Genomic DNA, 22,378 nt, shown 5'->3' on the forward strand with positions numbered 1-22,378 from the left:
AGAAAAGCTCCAGGGATGGGGCATGGTCACAAATCTTGGATGACAGGGACATGGGCAGGCACCTGGCCTCCGTGTGCCCACCACACACATCTGAGCTGCCAAGTAGATCCCCTTTCCCCTCAAGGCTGTCGTCAGGCAAGTTCCTGGGGCTGCTCAGCTGGGAATTTCTGAGCACAGAAATCACCTCCAAAATCCTCAGACCCTCTGCTCATCTGTCATACCCCAAATCCACCTGGCAGCATTACGACCACTCCAAAAATTTAGTGAAGGTAAAGGGCTTGTGGGGAGGTAAAGGGCTAAAATAAACCTGCCCCCGGTTGTGGCTCTGACCACACCTCCTGTAACGTGCAGAGGTGCGGCCAAGGGAAATTCTGTTTCCAGCTGTGGGCATGGCAAATCCTGCCAGCTGACTTCCTCTCCATGAACAGTGGGAAGAGAAACAATTGTCTGATAAAACCCTTCTTCTCAGCCCCCATTTTGGAGGCCAAATTCCTAACACAAAATGCAAAAGACATAAATAAATGTGGCTTTTCAGTTGGAAAAGTCCCTCAGGTCCCTCTGAGTTTGGGTGTAGAAGGAGCCCAGGATTCAGAGAAAGAGCTGGGTGAGGGTTCTAGATCCATCAATTGTTTGGGTCTGTGCCTCAGTTTCTCCCTCTGTGAAATGGGGGCGATAATTCCTATAGCCTGGGGATAACATGAAAGCCAAGCGTGGAGAACAGTATTTTATTATCATGCATGTGAATGTCCCCACAGAGACGGGGGGGGGGCATGGTAGGGAAAAGCAGTATTTGGGGTGAAAGGCAGACTAAGTTCAAATGCTGGCTCCGTCTCTTGCCGCTATATGACCTGGGATGACTCGCTCCACCTCTCTGAGTCTCACCTGTAGAGTGGGGTTACTGCCAACTACCTTGCAGTTTGCAAGGTTTAAATGAGATAACATATGCCACTGAGGAGGTGCTCAGGGATGTCAGCCCCCCTCCGCCACCACAGGCAAGAAGGAACGTCTTCAGACGGCGCTCCAGGGTCACGCATGGAGACATCCTATCTGCTAAAAGTCCTTTTGCCATAAAGAGTAAAACATTCGCACATTCCAGGGATTCAGACATGGACATCTTTGGCAGGGGGCGGGCATCACTCAGCCTACCACAGTGACCTGGTCACCTCTTCCTGTCCCCCGCCCCCTAATGCTCATTTCTACCTGACCCGGGGGCACACCAACCATTTTTCCACCCCAGGGCCTTTGCACATGCTGGTCCTTCTGCCTGGAATGCCCTTCTTTCCCCTGGCATTCCTAGGACTAACATTCAGATGCTGGTTGAAATGTCCTCTATCTGAAAGGCCTCCCTGACCTCACAGTCTCAGTCAGCAACACCCTCTCTCTGTCGCACCCAATGTATCACTAACTGGTACTTTCCCAATTCACTTATTTTCATGGTGTTCCCACCACAGTGTGCACTCCCTGAGGACAGGCCCCACGTGCCTGTTAGCTCAGTGCATGGGCTCTCACTCCATCCTGCCAAAAAGCCTGAGGACTCTCTCTCTCTCCCTATTTCTTGGTTTCACTTCTGTTTGTATTACTTTTTCATTTTTGAGTCACTTCTCACTTGGGAGGAAGAAAGAACCAAGATTCGCAGTTCCTTTGTAGGCAAAGAAGGAAATGACCCGCCAGGCCTGGGCCCTGCAAGGCTAGAGCAGGGGCATGCCGGCCACCTCCCCTGAGTCAGGAGCAGCTTCCCAGCCAGGATGCCCAACCTCTCCAAGCCTTTGTTCACTGCCTTCCTTCCCTCCTGCCATGGCCACCCTCTCTACGTCCTACCTCAAAGGACACCAAGCCTCCTCCAGTTCCACCACCTCACAACTGAGGAAACTGAGACCCAGAGCCTCTCTCCAGACACATGGCACGTGCATTGTGGGGACTTCCTCGGAGCCCTGTCCCACCCAACCCTGGGAGCTCACTTCCTCCCGCACCAGCAGCAGGGCCCACAGGGTGGGGATCTCAAACGCTAAGATCAGCAGACCCAGAGGCCAGGCTAGCCCAGCGCAGACACCCTGGGCCCTCACTGAGGACAGCCTGGCGCCAACGTCTCAGAAGAAATGTTACTAGAGTTTAGAGACCTCCTGTAACGTGCAGAATCCAGGCTCTCCCATGGGCCAAGGTGGGGGATGACCAGGGTGGTGGCCTCCCATCCAGCATCTTGTGGTCCTTGTCTCTCTCTAGGCAGGCGCCCGGGTTCCCATTCCCATCCACCTGCCCTTTGCCCCTGAACCATCCCAGGAGCCACAGATCAGTGACACAGGGACCCAGCATGAGTAGACTGATGGGGTCAGGGTTGAGAGGGCACAGGGCCAGCAAGGTCACAGCCTGCACCCACCATGGGGCAGTGAGGAAAATCCCTCTTCCTGAAATTCAGGATGAAGCCAGGCCCTCATTTCCAGGTGACCCAAGATCCTGGTCCAGGCTGATCCCTGTCCCAAGAGCTCCCTTCCAGAGCGAGCAAGCACACTGGGCCTGGCACATGATGCCTGCTTTCATGGTCTTCTGTCTCCATCTTGATTGAAATTCTTTTTTTTTTTTTTTAAGTTCTTTAATGTTTATTTATTTTAGAGAGAGGGAGACAGTGTGGGCAGGGGAGAGGCAGAGAGAGAGGGAGACACTGAATCCCAAGCAGGCTCCAAGCTCTGAGCTGTCAGCGCAAAACCCGATGCAGGGCTCAAACTCACAAACCACAAGATCATGACCTGAGCTGAAGTCGGACGCTTAACCAATTGAGCCACCCGGGCGCCCCCATCTTGAAATTCTTAATACTCTTTGAACAGAGGGCCCCACATTTCCATTTTGCACTGGGCCCCATCAATTATGAAGCCAGTCCCGTGAGACCAGCCTTTCAATCCTCCACCCTCCCCCACCCCTGCTCTTGTGATAGTTCCTCAGCTGATCACCAACTGTGAGCTCTGGGCCTAGTGAGGGCCTGACCCTCTGGGTTAAGACATTTGGGTTTCCCAAGCACTTTCTGAAGACAGCATCAAAGCATCTTGCCACAGGGGCTCTCGTGCTGGCCAGGGGGCATGTTTGTTCAGAGGCGTCTTGAAGTCCCACCCCACAGCAGCTGTGAGGACAAGAGAGGCCAGTGGGAAAAAGCTTGAACTTTGGGGCCAGGCAGACTGGGTTCAAGTCTGGCTCCGCCGCTCCCTGCCTAGGTGATCTCAGGAATGTGAACTGAACTCTTCTGTTCCTCGGCTTCTTGGCAAAAGGAGCATGATAATTATATCCACCTGAAGGGTTACTAGGAAAATTAAATGAGATAACACACGTGAAGTGCTTGGAATGGTGTCATGCTTGTCATAAGTACTTGATAAGTGATAGGTGTTGAGGTCAGACACCAAGGCTCCATTCCCAGCCCCCCCACTCGCTCCAACGTGAACTTAACCTCATGTGTAACATGGGGATAACTGGGGTCCCCGCTGCGCAGGACTTTGGGAGCCACCATCAGCATCAGCCTCACCCTCTCCTCTAGAAAACCTTCCCCGTCGGGAGCCCTCCTTGGGGCTTCCACGCCAGCACATACGACACTTCGGGAGGAGTTTCTGCGTCTGCCTTCCTCTTCCAGACCGAAGCAATCTGGGGGCAGGAAGAGTATCTGGTTCTGCTGGTATCAGCAGAGAGGGAAGGATGACAGAAGGAAGTTCAGTCGTCCCTGGGAGCTGCTCAGACCCCAGGGTGGTGACCACCATGCCCTCATGGTGTCCCCTCTCTTTGCCCAGATTGGTGCCTCTCGGGAAGATGCAGGTGCTGACGGTGCTGCTCGCCTCGGCAGGCGTGTGCCTGGGCCTGCTGGTGGCACCCGCGGAAGGCACTGACCTTGCCCAACCGGCCGCCCAACCGGCCGCCCCCCGGCGCCAGAAGAGGGACTGGATTTGGAACCAGATGCACATCGATGAAGAGAAAAACACCTCGCTGCCCCATTATGTGGGCAAGGTAAGGCTCAGGCCCCCGAGCAGGAGCGGCATCAGCGGTGACAGTGGTGGTAAAGGCGGTGGCAGATATTGCGGTGGGTGCAGGGGCAGGGACGACGGCTGTGAGGGGGAATGGTGGCAGAGCTGGGAGATGCGGGAGAGGCGGTGGCGGTGGTCACGGTCACAATGACGAAGGGAGAGGCGGTGGGAAAGTAAAGGGAAAGGTGAGGGGGCCGTGGTGGTGATGGCAGTAGAGGTCAAGACGATTAGGGCAATCATGATGGCAAAGGGGAAGGGGAAGGTGCTGGCGGTGGTGAATGCTCTGGTTCATTTTCTCCCGGGCCTTGGTCTGTGAACTAAAAATCACCAGGGGAAGGGCCCACCTGCACACAGGGGGCCCACCTGGCCTGGGGGTTCAGGGCTTAGGGCAGAAGCAGCCAAGACTGCCATTAAATTCTCCCATCCGAGAAGTCCGGAAGCCCTGAGAAGCCTTCTACAAAAAAGTGCTGGTGACAGAATTCATCATCCAGGCCGCAGGTGGCCAGCCTGGTCTAGCTCTTTAAACCCGAAAAACCCCCTTCTCTCCGACTATCCCTCCCTGGCTCCCTGTCACTCCACACAAGTCCTCAGATTCTAGGACACCCATAACATGGTGCCTGACCCAAGCCTGCCCTCCAAGGCAGCACCCAAGGCTCTAACCCTCACTTCCTCCCCCTTCAAAACCTGTTAATCTCCAGCCACTGTTCTAGGGCTTGGAGCCAATGTGAGTGGCCACTGAACGGCCTTACTGGGTCAAAGTACTACTGATGTCAAATCCATCCATTCTGATTCAAACCAGTGGCTCTACTGGAGGAGTTCCACAAACAGTGGCAGACGGCTGGCCCAGGTATTTTGAGAGTTTTTGACATGGAGAAAAACTTCTTACAGGTGTATAAACTCTCACCGTGTCAGTTTCTTGGAATCTGAACACGATCCACTAAAGAAAAAAATAGATCAACGTGCCAGTAAGAGGAAGCATGGTGTCAAGCATGGGAAAGACAGCAGTGGGCAAAGACAGATACGGTCCCTACCTTTGTGGAGCTCATGGTCTAAAAGCAAAACTGGCAGAACCAGTTCACTGCCTGGTTTTGTAAAGTTTCACTGGAAAAGAGGCAAGGCCATGTACAACAAATCTCCATGGCTGCTCTGATGGCAGAGTTGAACAGCTGCGACAAACACCACATGACCCACAAAGCTGGAAGTGTTTACTTCCTGGCCCTAATTTATAGGGGCAGCATATGTCAGACAAAGAACCCCACAAAAAGCAGGGTTGGGGGATCCCTCTGGTCACAGAGAAACAGGCTGGAAATACCCTTTGATGGGGGAGGGCGCAGCCTGGCCTTGGCACCAGAAAAGCCACAGCAGCCGGGGGCAGGGCCAGCTGGGGAATCTCCACTCACAGACTGCCCACAACCGACTGTGCCCACGGGCTCCTCCGGCTCCCTAGAATGGCTGGGAACTTTAAATGCCTCACTATGACCGCTCAGAGAGAAAGATGTTTGACCAGGGTCACACAGGGAGACCGGGACAGAGCCCGAGGAGAACCTAGTCCTAGGAAGGCATAGGGTTCCTGACTCCCAACACAAATGTGAACTGTGTCAGAGAGGAAAATGCCGTCAATCCACCTACGTCTTTCCCAATGGGATAACTGTGCCATGAATCAGCCACTGATGAGAATGGCCGGCCCCGAGAAAAATCTGCAGGGTGAGTCAGGAAGAGTCAGCAGAAAGCAGAGGCCACCTGCATCATGCGCAGCCCCGACACGGAAACCTTTAGAGGGCTCTCCCAAGGGTCTTCGAGCAGCAGGAAGAGCGTCAGGCCTGCCATCATCTGCCAACAGCATTTACTTTGCACCTGGCATGGGGCCAGGGGACAGAGGAGCTACACGCAGTCCCCACCCCGAGAAGGAACAGAGTGCTGGGGAGAGCCAAGGACAGGGCTCCAAGGATTACCTCCTCACTCCCAAAGACGTAATCTGAGGGAAGGAAATCCCTGTTTATCAAGGCCACAGTCCGGAGCCTTTGTTTACAGACTGGTTGGACAATGGGAGGGAGCCCTTGTAGCCTTTTGAATCCACAAATATGGGTCACCATGGTCTGCGGCATTAAGACATTATGCCCAAATATAGTGATAATTTAAAAAAACACTGCTCCCCAAAACCCATAATCTCAGTCTGATCAGACAAATTTCAGTAGAGAAGCACCCTACAAAATACCTGACCAGTACTTGTCAAAATGGCCAAGGTCATCAAGTCTGAGAAACACTCAAAGTCTGAGAAACTGTGACAGCCAAGAGGAGCCAAAGAAACGTGGTGACTAGATGTAATATGGTGTCCTGGCCAGGCTCCGAGAGCAGAAGAAGGAAAGGAAGCAAACACTGAGGACATCGGTATGAACTATGGCCCCCAGTGACTACTGATGTATCAGTATTGGTCCACTAATTGTAATAAAGGCACCATACTAACATAACATTAACATAAGATGGTGATAACAGTGGAAACTGGGACAGGATATATGAGAACTCTCGGTACTATCTTCTCAATTTGTCTATAAATCTAAAACTATTCTAAAAAACGTAAGCTGGAGGGAAGGAGCTTATACTCAAATGGAATCGTATACAGAATTCCAATACAATAGATCAAAGCTCCATTGGTCCACATCACTACCCTTGCCCATGTGGGTCCTAACACACCCACCCAGAACCAAGTTTGGAACTACCATCTAACCCTGAGTGACTCACACAGAGTCCCAGACTGTCCCTTCTCCTTAAACCCCCACTGTCACCCCACACCGCAGGCTGCAGAGCTCAGGCATTTGCTTCTCACCTCCTGACCCACTATTCGTCATACATCCTGGCCCATGGGTCCTGGGAACTCCTTATGAAACCACCTGGCCCCTGCACACCACACCTCTGCTCCACCCAAGGCAGAGGGTCCTGACTCCTTGTCTCCACTTCCTCACCTTGTGGCCTCTTCTCCAAGCTCTGTCATCTGGCTTCTCACCCTACTCCCCCACCCCAGCCCGGATGCTGCTCCCACCAAGGGCTCCAATGTCTACACTACTGCTAAACCCTAGGGATGTTTTCCAGACTCATGGGATTTTTTTTAATGTTTATTTATTTATTTTTGAGAGAGAGAGAGAGAGAGATAGACAGCAAGCAGGGGAGGGGCAGAGAGAGAGAGAGACAGAGAATCCCAAACAGGCTCCTCGCTGTCAGCACAGAGCCCAACGCAGGGCTCAAACCCATGAACCATGAGATCATGAGTTGAAATCAAGAGTCAGACACTGAACTGACTGAGCCACCCAGGCATCCCCAGACTCACGGGATTTGACCACACCCTTCTTGCTGCTCCCTCTCCTGTCTTGAGACCGCTCTCTCTTGATTCTCCTCATCGGATACCTTCACTCAAGGCTCTTATCCCTGAATCCTTAAATACTGCCCATCCTAAGAATCTCAGCTTCTGGGGCTTGGGCCTAAGCCCTGAGAGCAAGAATGGGGTCTGGGTTACCTCTGTGCTTCCAGGGTGCTGCTTGGCACCATATAGGTGTCCAATTTATATATTTTTAATTGAATTGAACTACATTTTTTGAACATTCTAACCATCTGTGAGAGTACCACTGCATGAAATAGGATTCTCTGAAGTTCCTAAGAGTCTCTGCTTCTAAGATTCTATAAATGAAATAAATGTTCAGCACTCTTAACCTAATATCTTTTAACATGGATCTATCATAATAGCCTGTGCAAGCTGCTTTACGTATATTAGTTTCCAAATCTTTTTCTAAATCTTGTTCCTTAGGGCACTAATAGTATGTGTTACAAAGAAAATGGGGTCAGTGGTCTAAAAAGCATGGGAAATCCTGAGTTAAAGCTCATTAGAGTTTTTTTCTACAGGACTACACATTATAAATCTCCAAGAAGAGAACATTTTACGTGGCATTCCAAAACTAAATTGACCAGAACCAGTGGTGTGCTGATAAATGTTTATCAACCTGTTCTCCAGGAGAAAAACTCCTGATTCATAGCATTTGCTCATTTCCATGGTGTAAAATACTTTCGCCGTGTCTGTTTTAAGCTCCCAATTTGATGTCAATGAAGGCAGAGTTGTGAAAAGATATGCATTAACCCAGCACTGTGTGGTATTTCCATCGTTCAACACAGTAAACATAACCTCAAGAACACAGAAAAATGCAGTATGATAACGAGGAAGCAATGAATTTTGGGTATGCTACCTTTGTTTTTTATAGAATTCATTTAATTTATAAGTTTACATAATTGGATTTTTAATAATGGCTGTGTTTAACAACCAGCTCACAAACATCCCTAAACATGTAAGTTGGTTCTAGAGATCCAAGCCAGTGGAAGCCAACTCCCAGTTCCCTGGGACCCGATTTTCATGTGGTGCAGCAGAAGAGACTAGCATGTCCCGGAATTCACTCTCAGAAGCGCCGTTCTGCTCATGAGAGCAGCTCAACATCCAAAGCAATATTATCTCCATTTTACAGATGAGGTCACCACAACTCAGAGAGGTTAAGAGACTTCCCAGGGGCAAAATGCCCCTTGCCTTCCACTGGCACCAAGTACACTCCTTCACACACACACAAAAAACGTTTTATAAGCACCTACAATGTCCCAAGCACTGTTGGAGGCATATTAGGGCAGTGCGCCGAGCAAGTCCTATCGGTGTGGTGTTCGCAGCAACCTGGCTGAGAACAACGTGCTGATGACCAGTCAGAGATCCCTGTAAAAACTGCAGTGTCGCATTCAGGACCCCTGGCCAGCACTGCACGTAAGTGCACACACACACACACACACGTGTGCATACACACCGACATAACCTACACGCTTGCACGCTCACATGTGTGCGCACACATTCACACACGCACACAGCCACCCCTGCCCATCCGCAGCTCATGGCACCTCTTCTTTCCTAGATCAAATCAAGTGTGAACCGCAAGAACGCCAAGTACCTGCTCAGAGGAGAGTCTGCCGGCAAGGTCTTCCGGGTCAATGAGGACTCAGGGGACGTGTACGCCTTTGAGAGGCTGGACAGGGAGAAGATCCCCGAGTACCACCTTACTGCCCTCGTGGTAGACAAGGACACCAATAATGACTTAGAGTCTCCTTCCAGCTTCACCATCAAAGTTCATGATGTGAATGACAACTGGCCTGTGTTCACGCACCGGCTGTTCAACGCCTCTGTGCCAGAGATGTCGGCCGTGGGTATGTGCCCTGCTTGTCCCTCTCACTCCTCCCCTGCTCATCTCCAGCCTGAAGGTGCCTCTCCTATCAGCAGCTTCACTGTCGGGGATCAGGATTCAGTGAGTTCAGGGTGCTTGAAAGAAACTCTGATCCCTAAAGACTAAACTCTGACCTGGCCCCACACCAAGCCCTGACTTAGTCATAGACTAAGCCCTGACCCCAGTCATGGACTGAATCCTGATCCTCATCATGGACTGAGTTCTGACCCCAATCATGGACTGAGCCCTGACCCTGATCATGGACTGAGCACTAACCATCAGAAACATATACATAATAATGTTCTCATTATTCTTTGGAGCAAACCCCACCCACTTCTCTGACTCAGGACTGGCACTCTAAGAGTGCCTTTGCACATGAAGAATACCAACTCTGCCACCACAGCAAAAAGACTCCTCTCTAGGACCCATGCAGGAGTGGAGGGAGGAGACTACAGCCCTCACCCCAAGATGTGACACCAGCCTGGAGCCCAGGCTTCTTGAAATTACTACTTCCTCAGTTCTACCCCCAGCCTCTAGGAGGTAACAGAAAAGGATTCCCTTCCCCACCCCTTGGTCCAGGGTTCCTGGCTAAGAACCTGGGAGATCTTAACAGACCTCCCTGTTAAGTATGGGGATGGGGGTCCCAGAGTTCAAGAGAAACAGAGATGTGACACTCACCCCTGTGGGGCACCTTCCCATTCTTTTGTTCTCATCTTCCAGAAGAAGGAAGAAGCAGCCCTTTCCTCTCCTCTCTCTCTCTCCTCATGACCCTAGCCTTCTGCCTCCTGCCTCACTTCTCCTGTGACTAAAAACCACCTGTTTTCTTTGCCTCCTTCCAAGATGACCAGGCTGAACCTTCAGCACTTTGCCCCTTGCAGGCTCCTCAGAAAACAAAGCAGTCTTTTCTCCCCCAGGGCCTAAGGAAAGTGGGTTGAGGGAACAGCCTGAGCCCCACCTGTCTGCATCTGGAAATGGGGCACAGGGCCGACAGTCACAAGGCAGTAACCCTGGATTGTCTCTCCTCAGGGACCTCAGTCATCCGTGTGACAGCCGTTGATGCAGATGACCCCACCGTGGCAGACCACGCCAGTGTCATGTACCAAATCCTGAAGGGAGAAGAATATTTTGCTATTGATGGTTCTGGTGTGTGTCACTAACCCTCTTGGGCAGGCGCTGGCTTGGAGCCGGGTAGGGACAGATATCCAAGGTGCAGGCACTGAGGGAAGTCCAGTCTGACAGGTGTCAGCTACCATCCAACCACACGATCCCATGGAAATGGTTCTTATACACACGAAAACAAGGTGGCTGGCGAGGGGAGAAGGAAGCAGACAGCTGCCAAGACATGGACTCCAGTCCAGGGAACAAAATCAGGACCCAAGCAGTGACCCAAGAGGCAGAAGAGAATGCTGGTTAGCAGCTCTGGGTGTAGAGTCGGACAGATCTAGCCTCCAAACCCAGTTCTGCTACTCACTCCCTCTAACAACCTGAGGCAAGTCAACTAGCCTCTGCGAGCCTTAGTTCTCTCACCCTGAAAACAGGAAAATGTATGTTCGTTTTGCATAGCAGCTGTGAAGTTTGAATTACATAATGTATAGAGAACACATGGCCCGCAGTAATTATCCACTCAGTGTGACTTCACAAAAACTGTAAGGACAGAGTCTGGGGAGCAAGACAGAAGTCCAGGTGGTCAGACCTGGGACACACTGTCTTTCAGGGGGGTGGCAGGTGCAAAGTACAGGTACCACCACAACCAATGATGTGCCAAGGCAGGCATCGCTAATGAGTCACAGCACTCTCTCCACGCTGAGCCCGGATGTGGCCTCACACTCTTTCTCAACACCATGCTCCCAGCAGCCAGGACCAATCTTGGACCAAACCGTTTGGGCAGCTTTGGTCTAGCAGTGCAGGGTGTGAAGGTGGGTGGTGGCTGGCCGGTGGTTCTCAGCTCTGGCTGCACAGTGGAATCACCTGGGGAGCCTTTAAGTCACATGTTAAGTCACCTTATTTGCATCAGCTTTTACGTTAACTCTGGATAGGGCCCAGGCACCAGTGTGTTCTAAAAGCCCTCCAAGTAACATGGCTCCTGCTGGACACTTTTTGCAGGACTCATTTTCACTACAACCAAAAACTTGGACCGAGAGACGCAGGCCAAGTATGAGATCGTGGTGGAAGCACGAGATGCCCAGGGCCTCCGAGGGGACTCAGGCACAGCTACGGTGCTGGTCACTCTGCAGGACGTCAATGACAATTTCCCCATCTTCACCCAAAGTGAGCTTCTCCTCCAGGGCCCTGGGGAGGATGGGGGTTGGGATACTCCAGACTCAGTGGCCTGGGGGATCTTGTGGAGAAGCCCAGAGTCCCTCTACCTCTCCCTAAGGCCCAGAAAAGTCATTTTGGTACAAGGAGGGGGTCTTCTCCCCATCCCTGCACACATTCCCAAGGCTTTCCAAATACCACCTGCCATGGTGCCTTCACAGGCCACAGGGAAATCGCACTCCCTGCTGTGTGCCACCACTTTGCCCAGAGTCCCACTACCAGATAGGAACAGTTTCACCCAGTTTCTATGGGCTCGGAAAAATCCAGGCCCTAGCTAGAAAATCCCTGTGAGCTGGTGAACAGGGATACAGCAAAGTTCCATATCCAGAGCTGAGGCTGAGCCCTGAGCCCACATACAGACTGCTTCTCTCCCCACAAAAAAATGTCTGACAAGAGTTTTTCACACGCCCCGGTTAAGGGTGGGAAGGAAAGTCAGACGGTTCATCACTTGTACCCTCCGATGCTGAGGTGTAATTCAGAGGCTCAGCCATCCCAATGGCGGTGGCCTCACTCTATGTGGCAGAAGCTCCCTCACAGCAGGACTTGTCTCTCTTGTCAAATGATAGGTCCCCTAGCAAAAGACCCAGCATACAGTAGGTGTTCAATAACTATTTGTTAAATGGACAGAGGGATGGAAGGATAGATGGAGCAGAATCTCTTTGCCTTGAGACCCAAAATTCCTGTGGTGGTATTACTACTACTATTATTATTATTATTATTATTATTATTATTATTTTGTCATGCTGATTTCCTGTATAAAAATGCATTAGGATAGCATGAGGGACAATCACCTTGTCTATCTCATTAATCCAATGCCCTCGGGGGCACCTTATTTGCATCAGCCAAGTACACATTTGCGGTGCCTGAAGACATCCGTGTGGGCAGCTCCTTGGGCTCTCTGTTTGTTGAGGACCCAGATGAGCCCCAGAACCGGATGACCAAGTACAGCATCGTGCAAGGCGAATACAGGGACACCTTCACCATCGAGACGGACCCCAACCACAACGAGGGCATCATCAAGCCCATGAAGGTTTGTAGGCATGCAGCAACGACATCAGATGTGGGGCTGAGGGCTCCTGGCATTTTCAGGACTCACCCAGAGGCTGCTCCAAGGTCAGAAGCCATTCTGGGTCAGCTTAGAGCTGGCCACGTGCTCATGAGCTTGTGACCCTGGAGCTGGGAAAGGGAAGCCAGGAGAGAAGGGTCAGTGCCTTAGGCTGAGTTATTCCAGAAGCAGACCTTAAAGCAAGGATTTGAGTGTAAATAATTTACTTGGGAAGTGATCCCAGGAAGTCTCAGGAGCAGTGACACATAAGAAAAAGGATACAGGGGCACCTGGATGGCTCAGTTGGTTGAGCACCTGACTCTTAATTTCTGCTCAGGTCATGATCTCATCACTCATGAGATCAAGCCCCACATGGGGCTCTACACTCACAGTGCAGAGCCTGCTTGGGATTCTCACTCTCACTTTCGCTCTCCTCTCTGTCCCTCCCCTATTCGTTCTCTCTCTCAAAATAAATAAATAAGCTTTAAAAAAAAAAAAAAGGAATGATACAGGTTCCTTAACTGTCAGGTTAATAGTGCAGGCAAGTGGGGCACAGTCCCACTGGTAACACCCAGGGCACAGGGTGAAATATGCCTCAGAGTTGCAGGGGCTGAGAGAGGGAGCTGCAGGGTCGTCTGAGGGCCCCAGAGGGCGTTCACTGTCACACTTTCTGGCCTGCCCTGGGCACCCACCAAAGTAGAGCCCTGGTAGTGATACAGGCACTTGGAGCAGACAGCCACAGCATGTAAGGAAGCAGGGAGGACTACAGGGGTGGGGGTGGGAGTGGCTACTGGCAGTGGCTGCTGCATACAGACAGAGCAGTCAGGCCAACTGAATCTGGAAGAGGAGGCAAGAGACATAAAATGCCTCTAGAATGGTCATGCAGAGGACTGGGGGCCCTGGGCCAGGGATGACCCACCTCAAATGGGACATTCTAGAACCCCTCTGCCTGAGCTGGGCCATTCCTGCAGCAGAACTCTCCTGAGGCTATCCCCGGTCCGGCCCCACACTGGGGACCAGAGGCACCTAGGTGAGTCCCATGGCCTCCACGGCACCAAAGCTGTCAGAGAGCGGGGCAGACGAGCATAGATGAACAGGGTAGCCGCGTGTAAGTGCTCCAGCAACCCACGCAAGGAGCAATTACCTGTGTCAGGGAGGCAAGATGGGTTCTGAGAAGACATGTGGCCTCTTGAGTAGGGATTGTGAAGTGGGCAAAGGCAGGAGAAGCATCTTGAGCGAAACCACAAAGAAAAGGCACATACGTAAGGACCTGTGGCTAGAACTAGTAGCTGTGATCTCCTAGAGAGCAGGACTGTGGCTCGCCCACTGTGTGGCCTCAATGCGCAGAACAGGGCCAGTCACAGAGTTAGGGCTGGGGGTGCCCTGAGGTTGTCGAGATGCAGTGGAGGGAAGTCGAGGACAGACAGAGAGCCCTAGCCACTCTCTTGATGACCATGGAAACATCACTTCCCCCATCCGTGAAACTGGTGTCATCCCAGTGCAACCTTGCAAGGTTGCCGCGAAGATCACGTCACGTGCTTGGCTCAGAGCAGGCGTTCACTGCACTTTTCCCTTCCACAGCCCCTGGACTATGAATACATTCAGCAATACATCTTCACCATCGAGGCCACGGATCCCACCATCAACCTCCACCACCTAAGCAGCGCCTCCACCAGAAAAACTGCCCGAGTCATCATCAACGTCACAGATGTGGATGAGCCCCCCAGCTTCCAGCAGCCCTTCTACCACTTCCAGCTGTGGGAGAACCAGAAGAAACCTCTGATCGGCTCAGTGAGGGCCAAAGACCCCGATGCAGCTCGGCGGAGCATTGGGTAAGGGGGTAGAGGGTGTAAGGAAAATGATGATCACGATGATCCTGGCACCTGCGGGACTGACAATAGGGCCCAGGTGGGGAGAATGGCTTCTCCTGGCACACACACACGGGACGTGACAGAGGCAGGACGGGAAGCCCAAGCTCTTCCACTGACCCCCATGACCAGGCGGGACCCTGTCTTGCCCAGGCACCTCTGCCCAGCTCAGTCCTGGCCATCAGAGCTGTCCGCTGGCTGCGCTACCTTGGAGGGGCTATTCTTTGGAATAACTGGCTCTCACAGGTCCATCTAGGGAGAGCTGATGGTCAAGTGTTCATTTCACACAGTAAAACAACACAAAGATCTGCAAAGAAAACATCAGTAACCCCCACTTCCAGGTAACACTCATGTTTGTGGCTTGATGTTGTTCTGTCACCCCTCTTCTTCCTGCCCACACAAACATCTACTTACGTTTACAGTAGATTTGATGGTTGCCTGTCTGTCTGTCTGTCTGTCTCTCTGTTCGGGGGTTTTGATTGTTTTCAAAATTTGGGGGGTCATACCATGCCCATTTCATCACCACCTGTTCTTCATCTCCACTAGACTCCCAGCCTCTACCCTCTGGGACCAAAAATATGGTTCTAACCCATGCATTCTAGAGCCATGTAACATTTGATTTTAACACAATCTCATTTTATTCCAGAGGGCTAGCCAATTGTGGCAGCACCATTTATTAAATAAGTCATCACTTCCCCACCTTTGTTATACACCTGAATCCATTTCTGAATCCTCTGTTCTAGCCACTCTTCTGTGGCAAAGCCATTCTGTTTATTGTAGCAGCTTTACAAAAACCTAGTAGATACAAGCCAAGTCCCTCCCTCATTGCTTTTTTAATTCCTGTAACTTTTATGTGTTCTCAAACATTCACTCTTTCACATGAACTATAAAATTAATTTATCTGTTGTTTAAAAAACATTGGAATTCTTTTTTTTTAATTGTTTTAATGTTTATTTATTTTTGAGAGAGAGAGAGACAGAGAGTGTGAGTGGGGGAGGAGCAGAGAGAGAGGGAGACACAGAATCTGAAGCAGGCTCCAGGCTCTGAGCTGTCATGAGACAGAGCCTGACATGGAGCTTGAATCCACAAACAGTGAGATCATGACCTGAGCCAAAATCAGACACTTAACCAACTGAGCCACCCAGGCACCCCAAAAACATTGGAATTCTAAGGAGAATTGTTCTATATCGATTTGGGGAGAATTAATGTTTCTAAGAAATCAGGTCTTCTTACTAAGGTAAAAAAAAATATGTCCCCAAAAATGGAGATTTGGGCCACACTGCACAAGTTTTGGGACTACTGTTTTCATAGCCACACTATTCTAAATAAGCTATAATGATAGTTTTTATTTCTTTATTGAGCCAAGAATTTATTTTTTTAAGTGTATTTATTTATTCTGAGAGAGAGGGAGAGCACAAGCAGGGGAGGGACAGAAAAGAGAGAAAGAGAGAGAGAGAGAGAGAGAGAGAGAGAGAGAGAGAGAATCTCAAGTAGGCTCTGCACTGACAGCGCATAGCCCAATGTGGGGCTCAAACTCACAAACCTGTGAGATCATGACCTGAGCCAAGATCAAGAGCTGGACACTTAACTTACTGAGCCACCCAGGCACTCTGATTCAAGAATTTATTTAAGAGATTGATTTGATTTTTTTCTTTTCATTTACAAGTGGTAGGGTATTTTTTGGTTTTGCTTTAACTTGCTCTGTGATATAATACAACTGTATTTGCATCCATTTTTTCTAGAATATTTAAGATTTTGCTTTATATATTTCAATTTTTCTGTTTACAAAGGTTCATAACTATTTTACCTTCATTACAACTTATAACTTTTATCCTTATGAAATTACCCAACTTGTTCTGCTAAATACTTTGCCTTCGGTTCCACCTTGCCTGATGTTAAGTTTGCCAGTCCTGTTTTCATATTAGTCTTTGCCTGATAGAAGTCTTCCAACCTTTGCTTTTAACTTTTCTAACTTCTGCTTTTCACTTGGCATTAAGTTGTCTCTCAAAATTAGAATGTAATTGGCTTTGCTTTTTAATCTAAACTGAGATGCTTTGGGTTTAACTTATTTACATTTGTCATCAAAAATCATAGGTTTGGGGACGCGTGGGTGGCTCAGTTGGTTAATCGTCTGACTTTGGCTCCGGCCATTACCTTGTGGTTCCTGGGTTCAAACCCCACATCGGGCTCTGTGCTGACAGCTCAGAGCCTGGAGCCTGCTTCAGACTCTGTGTCTCCCTCTCTCTCTGCCCCTCCCTCACTCACATTCTCTCTCAAAAATAAATAAACAGTTTTAAAAAATGATAGGTTTGAGCTTCCTGTTTTAAACCTTGTTACACATTTCTCATTTCTCAAACTTAATGGCTTTTTCCTTTCCTCCCATATATGCTAGAATCTTTTTTTTTCCTTTTTTTTCTCCTAGAGATTGGAATGTGATACATCCATTTTTACTTCTCCCAATGAAACTTACTTCTACCTGTAAAATTAAAAGTGTTTTCCTGGACATTTTCTACTTTGAAATCTCTCTCTCTCTCTCTCTCTCTCTCTTTCTCTCTCTCTCTCTCTCTCTCACACACACACACACACACACACACACACACACACACACACACGATTGCTTTCCTATGTACCATAAAGAAATCAATCATTTCATTTACTTCTTCTGAAAGCAGGCTGTTTTTGGTGGGGCACGGCAGGGATTAGCAGAGAGAGAGGGAGAAAGAGAATCTCAAGCAGGCTCAGCACTGTCAGCACAGAGACTGATGCAGGGCTCAAACCTACAAACCATGAGATCATGACCTGAGCCAAAATCAAGAGTCAGACACTTAACTGACTGAGCTACCCGGGTACCCCATCAGGCTTTTATTTTATATTGAGACATTTCTTAGTTAGATGAAATTAAGTTTTCATAAAAATTTTTCAAGACCCTATTTCTGTGCATGATATACTTCCTGAGTTCTTGTATACTTACAAATACCTTAGTTCTTTTGCCTTATGTTAATACCAGATATGCTCCTATAATTTTCAGTCTATAGACACTTCCTTTAAAAATACTATCAATGGGGGCGCCTGGGTGGCTCAGTCGGTTGAGCGTCCGACTTCGGCTCAGGTCACGATCTCGCGGTTCATGAGTTCGAGCCCCGCGTCGGGCTCTGGGCTGATGGCTCAGAGCCTGGAGCCTGCTTCCGATTCTGTGTCTCCCTCTCTCTCTCTGCCCCTCCCCCGTTCATTCTCTGTCTCTCTCTGTCCCAAAAATAAATAAACGTTAAAAAAAAATTTTTTTTTAAATAAAAATACTATCAATGTGTTCTAGAATTTAATTTTGTGGGGATATCTGAGATAAGTCTGATTTTCTTCACAAGAACACATTTTTCTGTCTGAACTCTGTTTAGTTCCTCCATATAGCCTTAAAATTCAAAAGTGTCATCAGGATATACATAAACATTGATCTCTTTTAGAAATTATGCCTCATATTAATGACCTCTTTTAATCTTTTAATCTTAGACTTGTGTCTTTCTTTAGATCGGAATGTTTTCTCTTATTATATATTTTGTTACTACTTCTGTTCTATTTGTTCTGGAATTTTCCTAAGCAGTAGCAAATATATACTATATACCTCATATATATATATCTCATTTCTTCATACCTTTTTATTGATTTCTGGAAGAACTTTTCCATTTTTTACTTCATAAATTTAATTTCTTTTCGATTATTTCCTATCTATTCCAGCTCCTTTTTTACTTCTTCCTGGCTCTTGCCCAACCACCTTTTCATTAATGACAAAAACCAACCCCAGCTCTGGTGCACCTGATTAAAACTCCTCCTGCCACAGCTCTCAGAGTGCCACTGATGGAGTCTCAAGGCACCACCTCCAGCCCAGTCAGGGCAGCACTGCTAAAATCGAAGGGGTTATCGCACCTCCCTGATTCCCTCTAGGTGGTCAAACACAATGAGCAGTGAGAGGAGGATGGAGAGGACACAAGGGTTAGACCACGAGGGGTCTCCCCAGCAAAGAACAACAGAAAGTCATGAATTTCTCTCCCCTGGCAGATACTCCATCCGCACGACCAGTGACAAGGGCCAGTTCTTCCGAATAACCAAACAAGGGGACATTTACAATGAGAAAGAGCTGGACAGAGAAGTCTACCCCTGGTATAACCTGACAGTGGAGGCCAAAGAACTGGATTCCAGCGGTGAGTGGTCCCAGATGCTAGGGGACCTGGGCTTTTCTCCTTTCCCTCATTCCTTCAAAAGAGGCATAATCTGTCATTTTGGGGCTCTGGGGGTATCATAAGCTCCCGCTGAAGCACTACTTGGCTGGGATACTATAGAGCCTCTATCCCCAAGGTGTGGATGGACCAGCAGCACCCACATCACCTGCAACCTGGTTGGAAGGGTAGAATCCTGGGCAACCCCCAGACCGAATCAGAACCTCTTGCACATTACAGCTGAAGAAGCACCGTCATAAAAGAGCCTGCTAGATGTCCCTGTGATGAGAATCACTAAGGCACCTTTTAAACACAGAGCCTTTCCTAGAGGTTCTGGTCCAGTGATCCAGAAATGGGGCCAAGGAATGTGTATCGAACAAGTACCACATGATTCTTATTACCATGGATGTTTGGAAAAGACTGTCTGGGGGGAAAGGAGGGGGACAATTTATATGCCAGTCAGTGGGTTGAATTCAAAATATGAAGCAGCTTCCAACTTCAAGATTATTAGGTTCTCCAGATTAGTGTAACTTTTGCCAGAGGGAAAGGCAAGTGTTGGGATTTTAAAAATTTTTTTTAATGTTTTATTTTATTTTTGAGACAGAGAGAGACAGAGAATGGATGGGGGAAGGTCAGAGAGAGAGGGAGACACAGAATCTGAAGCAGGGTCCAGGCTCTGAGCTGTCAGCAGAGAGCCCGACACGGGGCTCGAATTCACAGACCATGAGGTCATGACCTGAGCCGAAGTTGGAAGCTCAACCAACTGAGCCACCCAGCCACCCCAAGTGTTGGGATTTTATATCCTTTACTTACATGAGAAAAATCACAGCTCCAGGAGATAGATTAATATCCTCGCCTTACCCAGGAGACCACCAGGGCCTGGGCGGGGGCTGTGACTTGACCAAGGCCCCACTGGTGCTACCCTAGAGTGTCCCCTGCCTCCTTCTGGGCTTCCCAGACTTGGTCATCACCCCTGCCATGGCACACAAGCTCCAACTGTGATGGACTCTTGCGGGTTTTCCAGATCAGTCTTTACCCCTTTCTTCCCCATCTAATCTCATTCGCACATTTTTAAACGTTAAAGTAATGGTTTGTTGTTCATTTTACAATATGGGATGGGGCGCCTGGGTGGCTCAGTCAGTTAAGCGTCTGACTTCGGCTCAGGTCATGATCTCACGGTCGGTGAGTTCAAGCCCCATGTCAGGCTCTATGCTGACAGTTCAGAGCCTAGAGCCTGCTTCGGATTCTGTGTCTCCCTCTCTCTCTGCACCCCCCACCACACCGCTCGCATTCTGCCTCTCTCTCCCTTAAAAAATAAATAAACGTTAAAAAATGTTTTAAATATGGGAAAAACTGAAAAGAAGAAAATCATTCCCCTATAACCCCACCATACAGAGATAATTACTGTTGACACTTCAGTGCACTTTCTCTGGTCTTTTTTTTTCTATACATATTTTCATGTAAGTGAGACCACAATATTTATATAAAAAACAGATCCTGCATTTTTACTTAGCCTTATTTCACAGCCATTTTCATATAATACTAAAATATCTTTATTACATTTTTAAATGTAATTTACATGGGCATTGTAAATAGCCACATGTTCCATTCTTTGAAAGTGGTTTAATATGTTAACCCCAACTCACTTAGGTTGTTTACCTTTTAATTATTTTGTAATAAATTAATTTTCTTTATTTAAATAAATTATATTTGTTTAATTTAATTTAATTAAAACTTTCTTTAATTTGCTTGCATTGTTTACCTTCTTGATTCTTACAAGTAACTGTTTAGTAAACATCCCTGTGCATGAAGCTGAACGCCCTTCCCTTCCTCTCCCAGACCTTTCATCCAGAACACCAACCCTGGCCCCTCTTCCAGAGGTCCATAGCCCCCTCTTCCTGCAAAAAGGTCACCCCTCCAGGACTCCCCATCCACATACTTTCTACCCCTGGGACTGGCATCAATCTGAGTCAATGGCAGTCAGGAGCCCTTTCTCCCTGCAGGGTACTCCACAGGCAAAGAATCCATTGTCCAAGTCCACATTGAAATTATGGATGAAAATGACAACGCTCCAGAGTTCGCCCAGCCCTACGAGCCCAGAGTGTGTGAGAATGCTGCCCAGGGCAAGGTGAGTCCATTCAGCTGGGAGGGTGAGGCACGCTCACAGAAGATGGGCTGAGAGGCAGCACCTCCCACCCACGGTCAGCTGGCATTTCACTGAGCTTAATGTAACCTGCACAACAGCCTTGAGGAAAGGTGATGTTATCCCCACTTTATAGACGGAGAAACTGAGGCTCAGGGAGAACGTATGAAGAATACACTGGTGGGGAGGTTGGTCCAAAGGGTGGCTTTGTGGAGACTATTTAGGTTAGTGTTGCAGAAAAGATGCAGCCACGGTCAGATCTGATACCAAAGTCACCATCACTGATCCCCCAGCCACCCCAACACCACCACTGACTGCCCCCCATTTTCCACATTCCAGCTGGTCGTGCAAATCTCGGCAATAGATAAGGACGTAACGCCGCGAGATGTGAAATTCAAATTCTCTCTGAGCACTGAGGACAGCAACTTCACCCTGACAGATAATCACGGTATGCATCAAAGTAGTCAGCTTGGCTACTGGCAAGGGCAGGGGCACAGTTAGTTGAGTCTTGAAGCACCAGGGTCAAGAACCAAGCCAACCAAGTGGGGGCAAGCCCTCACTGGGGTCTTCAAGTTACAGGATATTTTGTACAACTCCTTACGGGGCTGTGCAATGATCAGAGCTAATCTGGCCAAACTGCCAAGTCCACATTCTCCATAAGATGCTCAGGTCAGCAAGGAATATAGAATAGATATGGGGTGCAGACGCTTGCTCAGTTCACGATCTAGCCAGTGGAGTCCTTCCCACACTGGATCTCTATGCTCAGCACAGCTGCAAATTCTCTATGAATTCTGAGGTCACTACCAAAGAGTCAAAACTGGAAACGTGAAATCCAAATGCCAAGAATACAGTGAACTTTGTCTTATTTCAGCTACAATGACTACTTACCACCAGGTGGCCCCAGGACAGGATCTGGTCCACTCCTCACAGCCCAGAGTCTGTGATATCAGCAGTGCCAGTCAGAGCTTCTGATGAGCATACACTTACAAGAGTGACGATGCTGAGCTGACTGAATTCCAGGCAAAAGTAGGCATGCTTCCGTGGCCTCAGTGGCTTCCTGAGGAAAACAGAAAATCCCTCTTGGGTCTAATAGAGCAATCCTTCACCCAGCACAGAGTAGCGTTCCTGCCTTTCTCTGATGGCAAAACTGTGGCGGATGAGGATTCATTCCTGTATAGAAGAGCCAGTGCCACCTGTGAGGAAGGTCAGGGTCCCTGAAGGTGGAAGGCAGACCCAGGGGATCAGCCACAGACTCATCCTTAAAGAGCCATTCTTAGAGAAAAGGTGGCCACGATGTGTTGACGGTCAATTACAAACCATTCAAACGTTCAGCTGTCTTTAGTAGTAAACAATGTGGCAAAAATACTTGTCACCCCACCCCCCATCTCCACCTCAATCCCACCTCAGAGGGGGTCTGCATTGGCATAGAAAACTTAAGTGCCACCCCAAAGACACCCCATGTACAACCAGGAGGGAAGCCTGTTGGTGCCAGATTCACTTACAGCATGAATGTCCTGTTATGATATTAAGTGAATGTAGTGAGAAATCTCTAATTTCTCTCAAAGT

The 22,378-nt window shown here is 48.9% G+C and overlaps 1 protein-coding gene and 1 long non-coding RNA gene across 2 annotated transcripts in view; one reads left to right on the top strand and one right to left on the bottom strand.

The window, feature by feature from the left end:
- LOC122234292 overlaps positions 1-22,378 on the bottom strand; it is a 480,573-nt gene that overhangs the window by 454,621 nt on the left and 3,574 nt on the right. Inside the window, exon 2 of the long non-coding RNA XR_006212059.1 lies at positions 21,701-21,869. This is a non-coding gene — a long non-coding RNA (uncharacterized LOC122234292). The remainder of the gene's footprint in view (positions 1-21,700; positions 21,870-22,378) is intronic.
- Positions 1-22,378, top strand: part of CDH5 (cadherin 5) — a 34,020-nt gene that overhangs the window by 5,964 nt on the left and 5,678 nt on the right. The window contains exons 2-10 of the mRNA XM_042970117.1: positions 3,765-3,978; positions 8,927-9,215; positions 10,259-10,375; positions 11,336-11,500; positions 12,391-12,578; positions 14,175-14,425; positions 18,512-18,654; positions 20,673-20,797; positions 21,152-21,260. Coding sequence (XP_042826051.1) covers positions 3,784-3,978; positions 8,927-9,215; positions 10,259-10,375; positions 11,336-11,500; positions 12,391-12,578; positions 14,175-14,425; positions 18,512-18,654; positions 20,673-20,797; positions 21,152-21,260 — 1,582 coding nt within the window. The 5' untranslated portion in view covers positions 3,765-3,783. The remainder of the gene's footprint in view (positions 1-3,764; positions 3,979-8,926; positions 9,216-10,258; positions 10,376-11,335; positions 11,501-12,390; positions 12,579-14,174; positions 14,426-18,511; positions 18,655-20,672; positions 20,798-21,151; positions 21,261-22,378) is intronic.

This window comes from Panthera tigris, chromosome E2 (assembly GCF_018350195.1).
Source record: "Panthera tigris isolate Pti1 chromosome E2, P.tigris_Pti1_mat1.1, whole genome shotgun sequence".
Taxonomy (NCBI): Eukaryota; Metazoa; Chordata; class Mammalia; order Carnivora; family Felidae; genus Panthera; species Panthera tigris.